This window comes from Pocillopora damicornis, chromosome 9, assembly GCF_964200805.1.
Source record: "Pocillopora damicornis chromosome 9, jaPocDami1.2, whole genome shotgun sequence".
Taxonomy (NCBI): domain Eukaryota; kingdom Metazoa; phylum Cnidaria; class Anthozoa; order Scleractinia; family Pocilloporidae; genus Pocillopora; species Pocillopora damicornis.
Genome location: NC_142678.1, coordinates 16,478,048 through 16,497,415, shown reverse-complemented (window position 1 = coordinate 16,497,415; position 19,368 = coordinate 16,478,048). Strand labels below are relative to the sequence as shown.

The following is a 19,368-nucleotide window of genomic DNA, read 5'->3' as shown; positions in this document are numbered from 1 at the left end:
TCGCTAATTCAAAGGTTACGGAAAAAAATAGAAAACTGCAGTCTCAAGGCTGAAGACATTAATTAGAGAATTATTGAAAAAAAAGGAAAAAGAGGAAAAAAGACAATGCTCTTGATATATGGACACCATTGGCCACCGATAAAGGAGGTTAATAGTTTGAGGAGAAATTCCAATGGCTTTGGGACGTAGAAAATTCGTAATGTTTTTATAATCGTTGAATAACTTCACTTGTCCTTACATGTCAGTACAACGAAAGAATTACCCATCAATGTTCTAATTGTTTGAATGTTTATTTTTTGTTTGTTTGTAAAGGATTTACGATCTCAGCAAGCGGAAAAAAGAAGTGCATTCATTTTTTTAACGTACAAGCCGGCTCTACGTATTCAACCAAGGTCAAGAACAATAGCATATTGATTTTTTGAGATGTGCACATTGCGAAACAATACAGCCGAAAACACGAACAATTCAGCTCAACAAGATTATATTCGAATATTTCTTTTTAATTCCCTCGGAATATAACAGAATCCATTTTAAGACCCCTCAAGATTTCTCCTCTGTGAAAATTTTCACTTGACAGACACAGTGCCTGATTTTCAACCAACAATAAAAATATTGTCATTAACTGTTATCTCTCAAAAGTAACAAAACTCTTGACGAACAAACTGATAGAAACGATGAGAAAGAGAAACAGAGGAAAAGAACAAGAGGAAGAAGCATTCAAACTGACGAAGAAATCAAAACGCGATGGAAAATCACATTTGCGCACAAGCAGTCATGTTGATGACTAAGCGAAACAACGTTAAGCCATATCTAAGAGAAGCTCAACATAATTATAATTGTTCTCCACGGGTTAGTGTTACGGTATAATCTAACCGACAGAAAAACACTACAATCCTACAAACTCAACTTCTTTATTTAACAGCAAGTAATGTTCTTAACCAGGAGCGACTCCTAAAAGAAGTACAATACTTATTGTTAATAAACTTAAGCTCACCACAGTCTATATCCTAGCACACCACTGACACCATCTCACTGCTGTCTCCAAAGTTCCTTGAAATGAGCAATCTTCTGCAGTAACTCACTCCCTCGGTATATGGCTTTCGAAACAGTCGTCGCTCCGAAAACAACAACAACTACTACTGCTTCTACTATGACATAGGTGAGTCTTAACATATAATCACAAAGTGTTCTGCCGGGTACATTCCAAAAGCTCATGTAAGAACTATTTTAGTAGTATTTCGTAATAAATAAACGTGACTTGATAAAATGTTCTAGAAAGTTCTATGGTATGCAAGTCAACATGAATAAATAGTCTGGAGATTTTTGGAAGCTTGTATTTACAACAATAGAGACCTTTCGATCCGAGAACCAGGACCAGGACCAGGACCAGTTTTGGCCGCGCGCGCAATGGCACTACAGACTTGTCCTCGAACTGGTACGCGTCAAAATGGCAACATTTAGATTGTAAACAACCAGTGCCGGTGCGAGCTTTTTAGTTTTCAAGCTGCTTTCTCCCTGATTTGACCATGTTATATATTGACGATGTATTTGAAGAGGTGGAGGTTATACAGATTATCATGGACACAAAAAAGGACAATTTGTAATTTTACAATATCTTTCATTTCTTTTTCATTAAATTGTTCCCCGCAATGGCCATAAAGCTTTCAAGAAATATTTTAATAAAGTATTGATACTGCTTTAGTACTCTCAATTTATCTTGTAAAACAAAAACGCAGTTCGCAACATATCAACTTGGCCTCATTTGTTTACATAACAAAGCGACAAAAAATCAGCTCTTCTCTCTTTCAAATTGGATATCAACACTATAGTTTACACGACTGAAAATATTTTTTTAATGTCTTTTGAATGATAAAAGCATTGTCAACAATAAGTAAAATTAACCTAAAAAACTGGTTTCGGGAGGGTGACTTTTTAACAAAAACTCGTCGTCGACCACTTAGGGAGGACGAGTTTTTCAGGTTGCCTGACCGTGACAGACCTAGTGTGATGCTCAGTATGCGCGCGCGTAACAAAACTGATCCTGATCCTGGTCTTGGTTCTCCGATCTAGAGGTCTCTATTAACTCATATCACTAGATGTTAATCAAATCAGATTAAATTGACTCCGAATTACTTTTTCCAAAATAACTCTTCCCTCACATATTTATTTTTATTTTCTCCTGTAGAAATCATCCCGTTGTGGTATTGTAAATGATGTTAATTATAAGTTCCTTTCTGAAGAGAGAATTTTGGAAGAAAACTAGTATTACTATGAATGCGATGGAAGGAACGAAACTATTTATAGTGGTAATAGGACCGAGTGGAGTCAAATTCTGTCTGTAATCATACAAGTGATTAACAAAATCGGATGAGTGCGAAGCCCTTTAACTGTCTTATAACATTGTGCAATTACAAGCATGACGCGTGCAGTCCTATCAGTGTTAAGATCGGGCTGGTGATAATCAATCACATTCTAAAGTTTTGTTCTAGTTTTGATTAACCTTGGTCTAAGTGGGAACCGTGATGAGACGCTATTCTTAGCAAAGCAAGCAAGACAGGCGTACACATGACAAACCAACACTTCTTTGGAAAAAAATCGAATAGTGTACGATTACAAAGAACCACACCAGTTATTCGCATTATAGAGCTAATTGAATTACTAATATTGCAACTTTTTGCAATGAGTTAGGCTAAGCGTAACATAGGAAATACAAGGCTCTACTTTGCTTTGAACCCTTGTCGCTTACATGAATCCTTTTCAGTTAAGGAGGGTGAAACGAAGTAATCATGAAATAACAGATATACGTTGATAAGTTGCCATGTGAAAATGTGGTTTTGAGACCGAAAAAAACTGTCATGTAAAAAATCCATTATCTTGAATGATGTTACTTGTCCCAGGAAGTGTATTTGAGATGCAAACTCAAGCAGACGCTTCATTATCTTATTTATAACACGTTTCACCTCCCCCTCCCTCAACACCCTGCTCCTCATGTGATATACATTTCGCTTCTGAAAGTATAGGATTAATGGATTTTGTAGATATCACCAGGCTCTTTGCAGTGCAATACTCAGTTTTATAAACATGGGTAACTTGACAACATATTGAGTTAATTTTCTACCATATTTACGGTACAGTTTTAAATCAGCAACGTATTTGTGAGTACATATTTTTTCAGCGTAGGAGAGGCCACTTAATGTGTTTAAAGCTACATTTTTTTGTATTTGCATCACTAATAGTCATCAAGGACAAAGTGCCATCAATGTTTGTGCCTAAGCACCTTGAATTGTGTGTATATGTAAAATAGCCAGAATCACTGTCACGAGCTTCAGTAAAAATAAAGGCATCAGCAGTTTTGTTATTGCAGCCATTCTGCTGTTCCTGTGAATGTAATGAAAACGTAAAATTAATTAGGGAAGATCTTTTCCAATTTAAGGCCAATGATAAAAAATGCAAAGCAGTTTAAGTCCATTTCTCTAGGAAAGGAGCAATAAGAGGTAACTACTGTTTCACTGAGTGTATGAGGATATGAATTGAAGTACTGTTGTTCATTGTTAAGTTAAGGCATGAAAGAGTGTACAACTCCTTCGTTACATCTTTTATCGACCACGATGATTATATTTCTGATATTGTTTTGCGATCTGCTCACCTCAAAAATGATGCTGTTTATGGAGTCAACCTTCATTGCATATTTAACATGGCTGGGTGAAGTGACTTCAATGCACTTTGTAATGTTTGGGGTTGACTTATAAACCCTAACAATGGTAAATCCTACAAAAAAAAATAATTACCCTTGTGAGCTATCGTTTTTCAAAAGGTATCTCCTTGCACTCATGACTTTAGTTAGATACAACTAGTGTCTAGGTCTGTCAAATCGACGTCTTATTCATGATATCGCCTACGTTATAGCTAAGTGATACTCCTTTCTCTTTGTGGCCTTCTCTCCTTTGTATCATTTCACATTCTATGTCAAGTTCAATGTTAGGATCAGGCATTCTAAGTCTCTTTCGCTTTGATCTGATGGACACGAAAAGCAGGCCAATGAAAGCTGATTACATACCACCCTTAGACGATGATTTGGAAATCGTCATTTTAATGGTATGAGGTACTTTAGCCATCAGCATTTATTCCCATCATTTTTCATTTTTCATTAAGTCACTTTTTAAAGAAAGCACTTCTCATCAAAATGTGTGCTTGTGTCATCACATATTCATAACCATCAGTTTTACAAATCCCATCCTAGTCTATTTCAAGTCGAAAGATAAAAACAGGGACGAGTGTAAAGAATTCATGTACACTTTTATGATAAAATAAAATTTTCATCAAAGTTTACTCACTCGCTGCTGGATCTGTGGTCGTTGTACCATTAACTCTAACCTGACATTTCCTCTCACTTGTTGAACACCTCTGAATCTTCATCAGACATGCTTTAGTTGTAAGAGCGTCGCATATCGCTGATTTAAGGGTTTTATTTTTACGTTCGTTTGACTCGCTGAAGTCCACGAGAACTACCAGGCACACAACGACAATCTAATGAAAAAGTAAAATAAAAACACTATGGTGTTTCATCAACACAAAAGAGAAACTTTTTATTCTATTAGTTTTCATTTTTTTTTTTTTGCATGTTTTCTTCTATCTTGTTATTTTGTCGTGTTTTGAACTTTTTTTCCGTTTTTCTTTTATTTTATTTTTTTAATTATTCAAGAAAGATAAGGTATCTGGAGGGTCTGATGTACTAAGGAAATATTCTTCAAATTCGTTAACAACCCTCGTTCAGCGTGTCAAGAATTGAAATGAAAAATCTAAGTGATTTCAGATGAATTTAACCAGACATTCAAGATAGCGAGACATATTGTCACAATTTCATAAGAACTTTACCATTATCAAAACAATTTCAATACATTAACCTTTAAGTGACACAGAATGAGCATGTAACTGAAACACATACAGAGTACATATATCCTATTAGACGTTTTGGTGTATTATCGCTGATACCACACGCCAAAACTAGCTATACTCAGCGATACAACATACCAAAACGTCTAATAAGTTACTTATTATCCAACTGCTTTTTTTTGTGCTAAGTCTTTCTGCTCATTTCTCATAGGGGCGGGAAAAGCAAATAAGTTAGAGAAGAGTAGCGCGCGCGGCTGAATCATTATGGTTAAAAAGGTATTTTTTTACAGTACAAAGTAAACAACTGTCCAAGTAACCGTATAATATCGCAGGATATTTGTGGCGATTCATTTGAAGAACCTAGCTGGCTGAAACATTTAAACCATAGAATCTATCAAACTAAATCAAATATGTTTGATATGTGAAATTACCCTAACCTGAAAAGGAACATTCGATGTACAAGCAAGGACTGACAATGACTATATACTTACTGGAAACATCTTTTTCAACTCCATGATCTCTGGTTTCTTTTCTTTCAATTTCAGTCAGCTTTGAACAAGTGTATATGTGAGTTCGTCTACCATATGCCATCTGCCACCTCTTTTATACCTGCATTCTCTTAAAATGATCAGACAACTAACTGCTATGGAATGTATTTGGTTACGAAACTTCACCACTTCCGAAAAACAATTTGCAACAAAAACAAATGCATCAGGATTTGAAAAAGCCTTCTTTGTTGCGAACGGATATCCTTTATTTTCATCGCACGTTTATTGTCTAATAATTATTTTTCAAATCTAAAATCATACAATTTTTCGAATATGAAAGTAATTTCCTTGACTTAATCCACCGAAAGATAAAAAAAAAGGAAATTAATAACTCTGAATGGAAGGGGTATCTTTCTGAGAATCTACCAGGGATTGTGCTCTCTTCCTTTAGGAAGTCTTCCAGACGGAATTGACTCTTCCTCTCTGGAGGTCTATCGATGAAGATGAAAAATAACTATTCCTCAGTCGTCTATAATATGCGAGGAGGTACGGTGAATCCTTCACCACATCAGGAGAAAAACGTTTTGGCTAAATCAAATACTCCACCAGATATGATAGATAAATTGAACTCCCGTTGACTGAAAACTACAAGGAATTTTTGGTTTGATGGGAGTTCTCTGAGTTATCAGAGCAAAGGACAGGAAGTTTTTACTACTATTCAGTCAGAGTACAACATAATAAAATTATATCATCGTAGAGCAAAGACTATAGAGAGGAAGAAGAAGTCAAGCGACCAGATGGTCAATTGGTTTGTGTAAATAAAGGAATGGGAACAGAAATTAAGAAAAATAATTTACGACTGCGTTAATTTTTGGACTAAACAAAAGATTTTTGTGTGACCCATCATGTATTGAAGAACAAGGCTGATGAATTCGTTGGTAAAGAAGTGTTAAAAGGTCAATTCATGAATGAGGATTACTGTACTATCATACATGGAGTAATTTTTTCTTCTTAGTGTATAAAACGAAGGCAATAATCACTCTCACCTAATTTTCGTGTATACTTCAAGTACAGTAAGAGACAAAAAAAACTTTAAATTGGCTCTTACCTATTAGGACAGGACAGGAAAGTAAACAACGTGGAGCGTACAGGAAAAGCGAAGCCGTCAAACACGTGGCGTGTGGGGCATTGAGCCCAAACAAAATTGAAACTGGGAGTGGACGTAAAAAAGTTTAAGTACGATCAATTGTTACCGAAAGAGATTTAAAGTAATTGTTCATGCAAATTTCCTATAGCAAGGGAAAGAAATCAAAAGACGAATAAATTAAAGTGGAAAATTGATAAACAGGAAACCAGCATGCTAAAAATCTCTAGTTTAATTGCCGCGCAGAAAAGACTCCATAAGCACCCAAATTAACTTCAAGATTTCTTCACATGCCCTTTCACTACCTAGCTTGTAGTTGTGGGCATCAACGATTAAAAAAAATTGTCACTTAGTTATGATTATAATTCCAGAAATTGTAATATTTTTCAATTAAAATCAAAGTGTTAGTTTGAATCAATGTATGCTTACGCGATAACTTTGGTCAAATTAACTAGTGCCTATTTGGAGTAAAGACGCTCGCATAGTTTTTAAACTGTTAACAGTCTGTTTGCATTTGAAATTTCTAATCTATTAATTACAAGTTCTAAACTTCAACTCGCCGATGTAATGATCGTTTCATTAAAGAAGTAACAAAACATTCATGGTAACAGGTTATTTGTCGGTTTGCATCATCATCATCATCATCATTCGCGTTCAAGTTTAAGTAAACTTGAAAAAGTGTTTTTCTATTATGTTTTCCATCTTCGTTTTAGGGAAGCTGGACTAGCGTGACCTAAGCGACATTCCCGATGCATGACTCCCGCTTAGCTCTTGCCTCCTCCCCACGATTAAAGGAAACGGAGGAAAAAAACCGCCAAACAGTCTATTTTGAGATTATTTAAGCGTTTTAACAATTACTGGCGGTTCATCCTATACTATTAGCAAAATCTTTCCACAAGAGTAGTCCGGAAGGAAACATCAATGTACCCAAGTGTAAAGAATTATCTGGCACGCGAAAAGAAAAAAACAGAGTTATTTGATAACCCTACAATGAAAAGAATTTGTTTCTGTCTGAGAAAGAATTGTGCAGGCGGTAATTCTTCGCTTGAGCAGACCTTGATCGTTAGTTTACTGATAAGGCGTTATGGTACTGCAAAATTTGGCTGAATGTTGCTTTTTTTAACGATCTCACTGAATCTATCTCCTTTCTTATCATCGAAGGTACGAGAGAGATAAATGGGTATGTTTCTAAAGAAACTGTGGTGCTGCGTCGTAGGGGGTAAAGCAAGATGATTTGGAGCTCTAACGAAGGGCTAACGCCGATTTTACGAAATATTATCCAATCTGTTGAAAAAAACAACTCTATGAGAGAGACAATTCGACATAGAAGATGTCTGACTTGTTCAGAGTTATCATATCCGTCTTCTTCATCCAAGATTCTTAAAGACTTCTCTGCACACTAATTTCCACAGGTGACGCAACTAAGAACCCATCACTGGGATCTGAATTACTAACTTCGGACAGAGTTACTCAAAGGTGCAGTGACGCAAAAACGAGCCACGTTTCGAAGAATACCTTTCCCAATCGTGTTTCGTATTCTCTATATTGGATGTTACATATGTAAATAAACGAGGTAAAGATGTTCGCCGTAAATGATAACTTTGGTGCTAAAATACTTGCAAAAAGACGCTACCTGCATTACTCAATCCGCTAATAGGAGGTTTCATCTCCCTCTTGATATATATCAATCTTTGGCGCTAAATACTTAAGAGGCTACTTGCATTACTCAATCCGCTAATAAGAGGTTTCATCTCCCTCTTGATATATATCAATCTAAATTTCAAGTAATCTGTTCTGGATTGTCTCAGGATTAGTTTGTTTTGTAGTTCGGTATCAACTCACATAGCTAAAAAAAAGGAATAAGGAAGGTCCAGGAATGGACACAAACTCTGAATGGCAACTCATAAAAATACTTTCACCGCACAAATCAAATTGATCCTTTAATTTCACTCATAACGGAGGGAGTAATTTTGAGAACGTCATGATTGGAAAGGATGTCTTATGAATGGCAACTATTTGTATATTCGATTAAAAACGCAGAAATTATACTTGATTGTGGTCTGGCAACTTCTGCTTCTTTATCAAATAAATCGACACTGTGGATTCACTCCCGCCATGTTCATCTACATGTTGTTCGTGTCCTTGGAGACTTAAGTTTTGCAACCATGTCATTTGCAACCCGTTAAATCTTATCCATGTGTTATCATCCTCGCGGCCCAATTTGCCTCGTTCTTTCCATTCGTGTGTTTTCGAATTCTGGACCATAGCAACATTTTCTTTCAAACTCTCAATCTCAATTTTCCTTCGTTCATTTGACGCTCATGTAAGATGTGGGGTGTCACTATTATGAATTAAAGCATTTGTGTTTCGACCCCCATTTGTTGGTAGATCTATTCTTGCGGGAAAAAAAGGGAATATAATAACTGTAAAAAACATAGAAACTGACAAACAAGCGAGCATTTACTGAAAACTGTAAAGCCATGGGACAAAAAGTAAGAGATACGTAATTTCTGGAGGATAAGAGAAACTGAATTGAGACTGCATGTGAATACACAAAGGGACTTTGAACCCCAGCATTAGTAGTTTGGAGATGCATGTATGATAGAACTTGCAAGCTTTAGAAAAAGGGGACACCAATTCTTTAAATGGCTCACGGTTCAATTACGTTGGCTAGTGAAATGAACCGGCGCGGGAGTGATGGCTAGTTGAAAATTCCACCCACAAAGATGTAAGCCGCTTGTATGTGGAGGTATGAACTCGGTAAGACACGGCATACGTGCCGGCACGTCTAATTCTTCTTTTGGAATTCAGCTCAGTTTCGCTCGAATAATAAAGCCTGTGATGGAGCTTGAAAGCGATAAAAACAGCCTTTGATTCAAACGTAGACTGGCCGTTTAAGTCTAATTGGAAAATAAAATTTACCTTACATCTTAAACCTTCACTTCCTAGGGAACGGAATCGCAACTCGAACGGGAACTCAAAACTTAATCAAAGTGCTTTGTGAGCAAACTCGTGAATTGACAGATGACTTACATGATTTTCGGATTATATTTAATGTTATCTGGTTTAGGGAATTTTGTGGTTGATTGTCATATTTAGAGTACGAGCAGTAGTTAGGTGTTCGCTAATGTAGCAAAGAAACAAAGTAACGTTGGGATGAGAAGGCATCACAATTGAAATGATCATGCCATTACATTTGGCAAGGGTGGATGATGTCATGTGTTTTAAACATATATCATTTTTAATTCTGGTTCAAAAGAAAAGGTTGGAAGTAAATGTGGGTAAAAAGTGAAATTTACCGTCTATCATGAAAGACTCTTACTTCAAAACAAACGATGCCAGTATATTCGCCAGGCTACATTCTGAACCATTTACGCCGAAGATCTTCAGTGTGAATCTTTGCCTTTTTCCATATAATCCTTAAAAAATCTTGGCGTAAATTTAGCAAACCTTCGCCGTGACCTTTAAGTGGAATGCATCTTGCTATATTCGGCGGAACGGGTGGTTCATTTACGCCAGCAGAAACATTATGAATACAAAACTGTCGAACGTCAATACATCCAAGAAGAACCAAGAATAAAAGCTATAGCCAAAGAAAAAAGCCATTTCTCAAGGGAGTCGACTTACTTCCAGTTCAAACACGACTTCGGCACTCGCACGATGTACACTAATTTGAGCCCACGATAGTCCGCGCTTTAATTTTTTTTCCATTGGTAAGCGGCTCAACAAAGAAAAAAAGTTCACAGGAATCGACAAAGCGCTTTTTTTCCCCCACACACCTCTTATACTCATAAATGCTACGCATTCACTCGTAAAAATGAATAGATCTGGGCGTTTTTCATTTTTCCATCAGCTTTTAACACATCAGCTAAGCTTTCCCCAGGAACAAAGTAGCTAGAAAGGCATACGAGCGCACGAAAATTCATCACTATTGGATGAAGACAAGCGTAATCTTTGCTCATTAAAGCTCAGTTATGCTTGAGACGTTCATTTTGTCAAGCTGTCTGAAACGTTTAAAATCCCGGCTGTACCTGAACATTTCTACAACTTCCTCCTCATCTTAGATGATAATCAACAAATCGTTATTTTTAGTCGAATAAGTGTATCAATACAAGTCATGAAAATGATACATTACAACCGGCCCTTAGGCAGAGATACTTCCCAGCATATCTTTCTTTATAGCGTGGGTAAACCGGCAACAGGTCACTTTTTCATTTTTGTGATAATGCATCAAGCATATATTTAACTAAACAACTGAGTAAAAACGTATCTTTTGTTGAAAGAATCTCTATTACTTTCATTCTTCTTGTGCATCCTATTGGCTAGCACATGCTGGGCTAAGGGGTTTCCGTAATGGGCAAAGTCTCTGAAAACCAGAGCCACTTGATCTTATGCAATATCTTATGCAATATCTTCAGCCTGCTCCTACCAAACGATTTAATGATTTCTTCCATTTTCTTGACTTAACATAACTCAGATGCTTAGTTTGAATGAGGAATAATTTGTTTATAGCAACAATCACTTCCCCGCTTTAGAAGTGATCCTTTACAAAGACGTTTGGCTCTTTCGTTTCTTCTCTTGTTATAACATTGATGAATTTCTTCATCTTGTTTTAATGGTCATTTGTGGTCTACCTGTTCATTTCACTTCTCACGTGATTATGATTTGGTATACTTTATTCGACCCAATATTAGTCTCAAAAGCTCTTAAATCGGCCTGGCGTTAGTTAACTGATCATGAATGATAAATAAAATATTTGTCGGCGAATAGGATTTTTATGTTTTGGCCCTCTGGGTTTATTTCTTGTTAAAGTCACGTAATAATGCGTGACACGGGTTACAGGGTGGTGGAGAAGGAAGTCAATGCATCGCATCCACTCAAGGCAAACTGCTTGCTCAGTAACCTCGCTAACGTGGTCGTGCATTAACTTGGTTTTTTCCACCGAGTGAGGACGTTTATTTCCGACGCAAAACTTCCTCAGCCACCCTGTCGACAAGGTGGTCAATCAACTCAAAAGACTTCTGTCGTAATTACCCTGCCCGACTTCAAGTAGCAATTGTTTTTATTCTGGCATGTTTGTAAAGACGTTTTATCTCTCATTCTTACGATGTTTGAAAATTGTTAAGATTTTTTTCAGGACCAGTTTAATATTACAACTTCTGGATGTCTAATAAAGATTCAGACTTGTGCATCCGGTGGTAAGAAATGTGACGTTCGATTAAATGAGAAATGGAAGACAGATCCAACAACGAGTGAGTAGAGTGAAAAAAGGAGGTAAGTTTCTAGAGAAACTGTGATGCTGTATCGGTGAGAGGGTATGGCAGGGTAAGTTAGTGGTATCAACTGAGTTGATAACGTAAATTGGCCACCGTAGAGAGTTCAAGTGACATTTCGAGCGTTAGCCCTTCGTCCAGTCGAACGACAAAACACTAGAAAGTCAACTTTTAGACTCTTTACGATGGCTTATTTACGTTATCAACTGAGTTGATAACGTAAATTAGCAAGTGAATAAAGGCTGGTTAAACTTTACTGATACAGAACACCACTAGGAGAACTAAATAAACTCAAGCTTGATGAACTTTGTTGCTGTGGAAATTTTCCTCGTTGGAAAGACTAAACCAGTGTCAGTACAATCAGTAAGTGTCATTCAGTAAGTTGATCAAGTTGTGAAAAAGATTGCTCCTACAATGCCAGACTAATAGATCCATATCCAACATACCAGAGACGGTATTTCTACTTTTAACGGCAGAAGGATTATTCATCATAGAGTCTTTATTTCATTTCGTCCAATGCTTTTTTTTAATGGAGTCATCATCGTTAACATCAATAAAACAGCCAAAAAAACTGGAAAGTGCAATGAATTCACTACAGCCAGCCGAGTTGAATATGCGCTGAAGTCGACACTACGACTATAACATCATTTGTGAGGTGAGTGATTATTGAGTAACCTGACTCTGACAAATAAAAGGAAGCTATGGGATTTTGATAAGGTTAACTGACTAATTTTTTTTTGTCGCCATGCATTTGTTCATTCCCTCATTTACGAGTCTGCACACTGTCCTATTTCATGCGTCTGTTATATTGATTTAATTCCATAAATTTTAATGTTAATTTTGATTTACCCAGACATTTTAATAATTGTAGGAGCACTGTCTATGTCATTGGTGTTCTACGATGAGCAAGTGGTCCATTCAAAAAAGCCAATTCCTTTCTATACTGTTTACTTAAAATAGTCAATTCAGAAATATTTATTGTCTCCGCTACTATGATTGATCGATTTTCATGGAGATTAAGGCATACTCTTGAGGAACATCTTTTTCATTTTGATGCTGAGTGTTTCAAATGAGGGGTCAATATCACGTTCGATAGCTACTGTTGTTGTTGTTATAAAAACGGAACGTTTTTTAAGAGATTGAATGAAATATCCCTTCTCTTCATTCACTATCATTTGTGTTTGTATTTATAGCAGCAAAATGCCTGTCATAAAATCATTCCCGAAGGGTTCATTTTAACAGAAGCCAGAAGCTCTGGATATTTCATATATTCGCAAAAAGCGAGTTGTCTAAGTAAATACCCTAATGGTACCTTGTCTGGAATGAGTTTGAATGATGGACAAAAATATACACCGTATTCAAATACTTTTGCTAATAGCAAGCTTTCACTAACTGCGTTATAATACGAAGCCTGAAGGGAGATTTTATGTCGGTTTATAGTATGTTACTGAGCTCTCTTTTTATTTTAATTTGTTCTGTTGTTATACGAGGCTAAAGCCGTAGCTGTACATGTCAAGAAGCCGTTTACTCTGTTGTAGTAAGTTTGGATTAAGACATTCCCTCTCGATCTCTTGGTATAAAAAATTTTGCCTCGATAAAATGTTTCGTTGAAGATGTTATTGTAACTCACTCAACAGTTTTTTTTAAAAGACGCTTTCCTTGTAATGCTTCAGTTTCAGCTCAGGAGATGCACATTTCATGTAATTCTAGATTTCAAACGCCTCATACTGCCAGCATAATACTAATCAAACTACACATATTATTATATACTCTCTACGTAAACACTGGCCAACCCATTTCCCCTTTGCAATGAAATCGTTGCACGTTCAACACGTGAGGTTACCACGGTAGGGATATTAATCCGCCTGAGGCAAATTTTTGGAGCATTAGTTCATTTCTTTTCCGTAATCAATTTAAATTGGAACTTATCAGTGATCGCAACACACAACGAGGACGGAAACCCTGCGTTTGTTAATGTGAGCGTCAAGCTTTAAATGAACTTTCAGAACTCAGTTTCAAGTTCCTTCGTATTTACCTGTTTTATAGAGCAGAATCAAGCCTTTTACTCTGAAGTTCAGCTAAGCGACCGGTTACGATGAAGTGGTCGGCGATTTACCAAATGACACTCTCCTTAATTTACAGGTAACATTTTACGACAGCGGAAGTGTCTCCGAAAGAAACTAATTTCTGTCCAAAGTTTCATTGAGGTATATAAAAGGGTCCGAACAAAAAATTTATTTGGCTCACATTAAAGCCGGGCTAAGCTTCCTTTTTACTTCTTAATCTGAATCATCAAGAGGTTGGACAACTGTTGGCTCGCTTCATTGATGGTTCGCGATTGACCCCATCGATGGCCTCTAAATATGGCTAAGCATGGTTATGGCGATGTGAACATTTAAACAGGAAGCGGCGCCACGTGCAGCATGTTTCCTTGTTGAGGGTATAATAATTTGCATCTTTGAGACATTGTGTTGTAGAAAATGATGAGATTTTTAATCATGAAAAAAATTAAAGTTGTGTGATCGCAAGGAAGTGGTTTTCTCGGGATGATAGTGTCGCTTTAAGTAGTGGAGAGCCATAACTGAAATAGCTCAAAGAAAAGCTTCTTATGCTTTGAATGGCTAGTCAACCGCAGATAAAGCCTCGGACATATTTTGGCTCTAATTATGCTCGGCTCTGGGCGAGCTCAACGAGTACTCGCTCTCTACTTAACAAATACGTCCCAAGTTTCCGTGCGTCTCTGCAGTTACGGATCACAGACGACAAAATGTAGTAACACTTAGGCTTTTACGTACCAACTGAAATTTTTCTTTGATCGACCACTGAGCAGACTCAACAACATGGAATCTATTTTTTTTTTATCGTGTGGAGGCTCGAACCGTCATTAATTAATGAGAGCTAGGCGATCTCCGTGACCTTGACGCTGGCGGGTAGAAGCCATTGAATATTTTTTTTTGCTTCTTAAAACCTCAGAAAAGATTCTATCAAGTAAAATTACTTTTACTCACAACGCCTAAAAATAACCAGGCTTAAACGGAATGCGATTGCATGACCGCAACGCAATTCCCCTCCTCAACTGATTAGCCAACTTTATTCCAGCACTGAAATGTAAGATTATCACATATTTCTTTCCACATATTCATCCCTCTCAGTCATAAAGAATCAGACTTTTGTCAATTTTTAAATGGCTCGATGGATTAGTTGGCCAGGGAGAGTTACGGCGCCGATAAAGGGACTCAGAGTCATGTGTTCAAGTCTTTTACAGCAAGCCTGAACCTCAGGGGTACTAACTTGACCTTCAAATTTGGGAATTTCTTCATACTTTTTAAATATTTCAGTTAATTAGCAATAAACGTGAAGTCAGTAATTGCAACTCCTTTACCAAAAGTGAACCGAAAACTTTTAATTCTGCCTGAAAGCTTGCTTTGCTGCTAATTCAGTTCGATATTTTTCGAACTCTCAAATCCACTGAGCTTACTATAGATAGAAAAAAAAAAGGCTGAAGCTTTTGATCACAATTAAAATTCGCCATTTCATTTTTTTCTTGGTTGCCGACTAACTCCTGCTGTGTTATTCCTGGCCCTCACGAAGAAGAAATGTCTCCTATGAATAGAAAGAGAACTTAGCATGAAAAAGTGCAAGATCTCATGCTTTAATTTGATATCAACTGTACATTATAAAAAGTTAATGACGAGGACATTTCCAAGAATATTGCCTCCAGATAGCAAGAAAAATGATACCCATGAATTAGTGGATGGATGAGAGATAAAAAAAGAAAAGGTCGCTCTGTCGTAAGCTTTCCAATTTTGGTGCTATAATACTTCTGAAATAAATGTACGTTTGGAGAACTTGATGTTCTCAGAGTAAATATGATAAAACTATTAACAGTTGCTGTAATTAATTTCTCAACTAATGTTTGAATAACATCCCGACAAAATGACATTCTGGTTCAAGTATGAGATCCTTTTAATAAGTGCGTCTTTCTGCACCTTCAAAACTCCGTACATAATACTTTGACTGCTAATAGCGCCTGCTGCAGAGGTTTTTTCCTATAACTCATCACTCTGAACTCAGTGATGAACATATTTATATTTACCTGTTGTTGATCAAGTAGAAACTTTCAAGACAGTTGATGCTTTCGTAGTGTCCTCATACTCACACTTCCACTGGCAGCTGTAATTCCCTTCATCAACCTTAGTGACGTTAAAAATATTCAGGATAAATTCCTGCTTGCATTTGCTGTGTGTGTGTTTCACTACTATGTTGTACTTCTTACTGCTTGCCAAGGGAACGTGATCATTGTTTTTATACCAATGCAGCTCATCTGGGCAGCCAGTCTCGTCGCTGTCAACTAAACATGTTAGGCTTACGTTGGAAAGCTTGTTTGCAGAGACCATAGATGTTGAAGTGGTGGGGGGCTGTGGTAGAGGACCTGTGTTTCCGCGATAAAAAAGTTTAAAACCATGATAACTCATTAACAATAATTAAGGGGCTTTGGTAACCTTTTGATGTGTGGGGAGTGCTTTTTCGTTATGAATTATTCTGAGGCAATCATATCTTATAGACAACAGTGGCTAACAACAGTGGATAATTTAAGGAAATTCTTCGTCTCAGTGTTTACCAACAGATATCAAAATTTTTTAAACATGAACGTTCTTGCATTTTGAGAATGCCCGCTCTTACTTGAAGCAGCCTGCAGCCTGCCCCTATCATTGAATGTTACAATATGAGTGGATTTACCTGTGTGTGAATACCACCATTCATTCATAAAGCATAAAAGTGTGTAATAGCAACTCTGATAGTCAAAAGCTACATATCAAAAAAAAATGAAACGGTCCATAAATCATGCCTACACTCGTGGTTTTGAAGCCTCTATGTTGGACAAAAGTGATTGAAATGACTACTTACAAATGAATATTAGTTGTACCATATAGGATTTATTGCTGGACCAGCCTTGAATACTATCCACTACACTACAGGTATAGAATCCTTCGTGTTCCTCGCTTCCTGATGGGAAACGAAGGACACTACGAATCGCTTCTTCTTCATTGACCCGTATCTTCTCCAGAGATTGATAAATGCCTTTGGTTCCGTTCATCAACGGTAAACGCACTCTATTAGTATTTGGCAACTTATCCTTGTACCAGTTGACAACAGCAGGTAGAGGCCAAGCCGAGAAAACGCATTCCAGTTCATTTTTTTTGTCTTTTGATATAATATTTGGGGAACTACTTCCCCAAAGAAGATTAACAGCACCTGGATATAATAAGGATATTACTTCACCTGAGGTGTCAACACTTGCCTAATGAATTCTCAAGAAATTGAAATCGGGTTGGTAGTTTAACATGTGACTAGCAATCGACAAAGCTGCTTCCTTTTCCCAAAAACGAACCCCTTTTCAAGCCATGTCCATAACTCTAGGCTTCTGAGACACTTGGCTAAATGTAAAGATACACTATTTAGTTCAAACGAACAGCAAAGGTGGTTAAACATTTGCAGGCATAACTTACAGTTCTTTTTTTTAATGAGAGTCGAACAACGATAAATACAAATGAGACAGGAACAAGGCCCCAGTGGGGGCTGAGAACAGTTTCAGCCAAGTCAAATAAATGAGGAGCTGCTTACGTGTAAAATGTACAGCGGTGCACTGGCAGATATACTTCCCATTCTTTGATTTCCCCTTTTCTTGTAAGACCAAATCCAATGAGCCCTTGCTTTCACCAATTTGCTGTTTTGCTTGCTGCCAGGTGTGGATGTTTCCCTTTCTTCTCACGTTGATGGCACAGTTGGGTGGTATCTTGAGACCTGGATTTACTGTGATATTCCTTGTGATTTGGCAACTGGCTGACTCTGAACAGGAAGCCTTTACTTCGCATTTCGAGCTAGGCGCAGATGACACATCTGATTCACAGAACAATAGAAAAATGAGTTTGTAATCTCTTTCAAACGAATGGATGACTTACAGCCCAATCTCTATGTGGGGGAGGAAAAGAGGATAGAGGAGTGGGGAGGAAGGGAGGTTAAAAGGGCGAAAAGGATAGTTGACACATAAACTAAAAATCTATCGAAAATCGTTTTTCGAAAATGCAAAATCGTGCCCCCTAAGTTAAGAGTGAAATTAAGCAACAGCAACATGAAACTGAAGAATTAAGAACCTAAGTGAAAAGTGCTTCTCCTTGCGATGAAAGTCAACAATGCTTTACAAGATAATACTTTTCTCTACATTTCACAAAGAGCAGCATTTGAAATTTTACTGACTATGATCCACTGAACACGCACATTTTGAGATTCTTCTGAGAAGTTTTTTAGGAAGCCCCCCTATATGTGTACATTCCTCTTTGAAAATAAGAAGCGCAATTTTTAATAGGCAAAACAAAAATAAACCAAAAAACAAATACATGAATAAAACAAACTGAATAAAATTTTCGTAATTGATGCTTGGGTAAACGTATCTCTTATTTCGATAATTCGATATGCGCAAGAAGATTTTGGATCAATTAAATTACAATGCAGCTTTGATACAAACTGCGCTTTTTATGCTTTTGCAAATTACTGATTTATTGTCATATAGCCGTTCACTCCACGATCAAATTGACACAAGGAATCCAGAAATTGCTCCGTTAGGTCAGATAAAAGGGTCTACCTTTATCTCTCTGGCTATGGTCATGAAATCAACATCTATAAGAATTGTCTGAGGCAATTGCGCAAGAATACAGCAAAAGTGGAGGTGGAGAGCCACACATTTCTTAGGCACTCGGAAACAGTAAAGGGGGACATTACACATTGCCGAATCTGACACCACAACTTGAAAATGACGAAGGTTGCGAGATCTCTAACTGGCACTTATTCACAATTACCAGACCCTTTTCATATTAAATTTGGTATGAGTAACAGAGTTTCCATGCTGAAAACAATTTTACTCCTTGATAGAGATTGGAACACAACTCTTTATTAAGGTCGACAAGATTTTCACATTAAATTGAACGAAAAAGTAAAAGAATATTTCCTCGAAAAATTATTTTATCAAGTGATACGTCTTAGAACTGCTAAGCGTACAAAGAAACACGTGAAGAAAAGGAACTGCTAGATAAATAAACAGAACAATTTTAGTTGTTCAATCAATCTCCTTACCTTGAAACAAAGTAAATGACAAAACCAACAGCAAAGAGACTTTTCTCGACATGAACCTCACGTCTTGTTCGAAATACTGATTCTTCATGCTCTCTACAGCGTGGTTTAGCGCGCCTACACTTCACTTCTAAAATCCGATGAATTTATACCCCCCCCACACTTTTTCAGAATTATGATTTAATTTTCTTTAAAACAAAACTTATTTATTTAAGCACCATAGGTACCTATTGAGTTCCGCCCCTTATTACGTCAGGGAGGGGATTTACCCCGGATTAAGAAAGCGTCTGTTCAACCAGGTTTAAGAAGACGAGTAAGAAGCTTAAGGAATGAAAAGAAAACGATCCATCATGACTGGGAATTGATTTTCGATAAGTATTACTTTGCTGACATCTTTGATGCAATGATGAAAATACTCGAGAATTTTCAGTAGGAACAGCGA

The 19,368-nt window shown here is 37.0% G+C and overlaps 1 protein-coding gene across 1 annotated transcript; it reads right to left on the bottom strand.

The window, feature by feature from the left end:
* Nucleotides 1–14,875: 14,875 nt before the first annotated feature.
* LOC113672413 (uncharacterized) lies at nt 14,876–19,130 on the bottom strand. The gene is made up of 5 exons (XM_027188693.2): nt 18,930–19,130; nt 17,424–17,699; nt 16,707–17,054; nt 15,895–16,230; nt 14,876–15,401 (listed from the first exon to the last, which is right to left on the bottom strand). The coding sequence occupies exons 1-4, from the start codon at nt 19,015–19,017 to the stop codon at nt 15,905–15,907; spliced, it is 1,038 nt and encodes a 345-aa protein (XP_027044494.2). The 5' UTR covers nt 19,018–19,130; the 3' UTR covers nt 14,876–15,401; nt 15,895–15,904.
* Nucleotides 19,131–19,368: the final 238 nt, after the last annotated feature.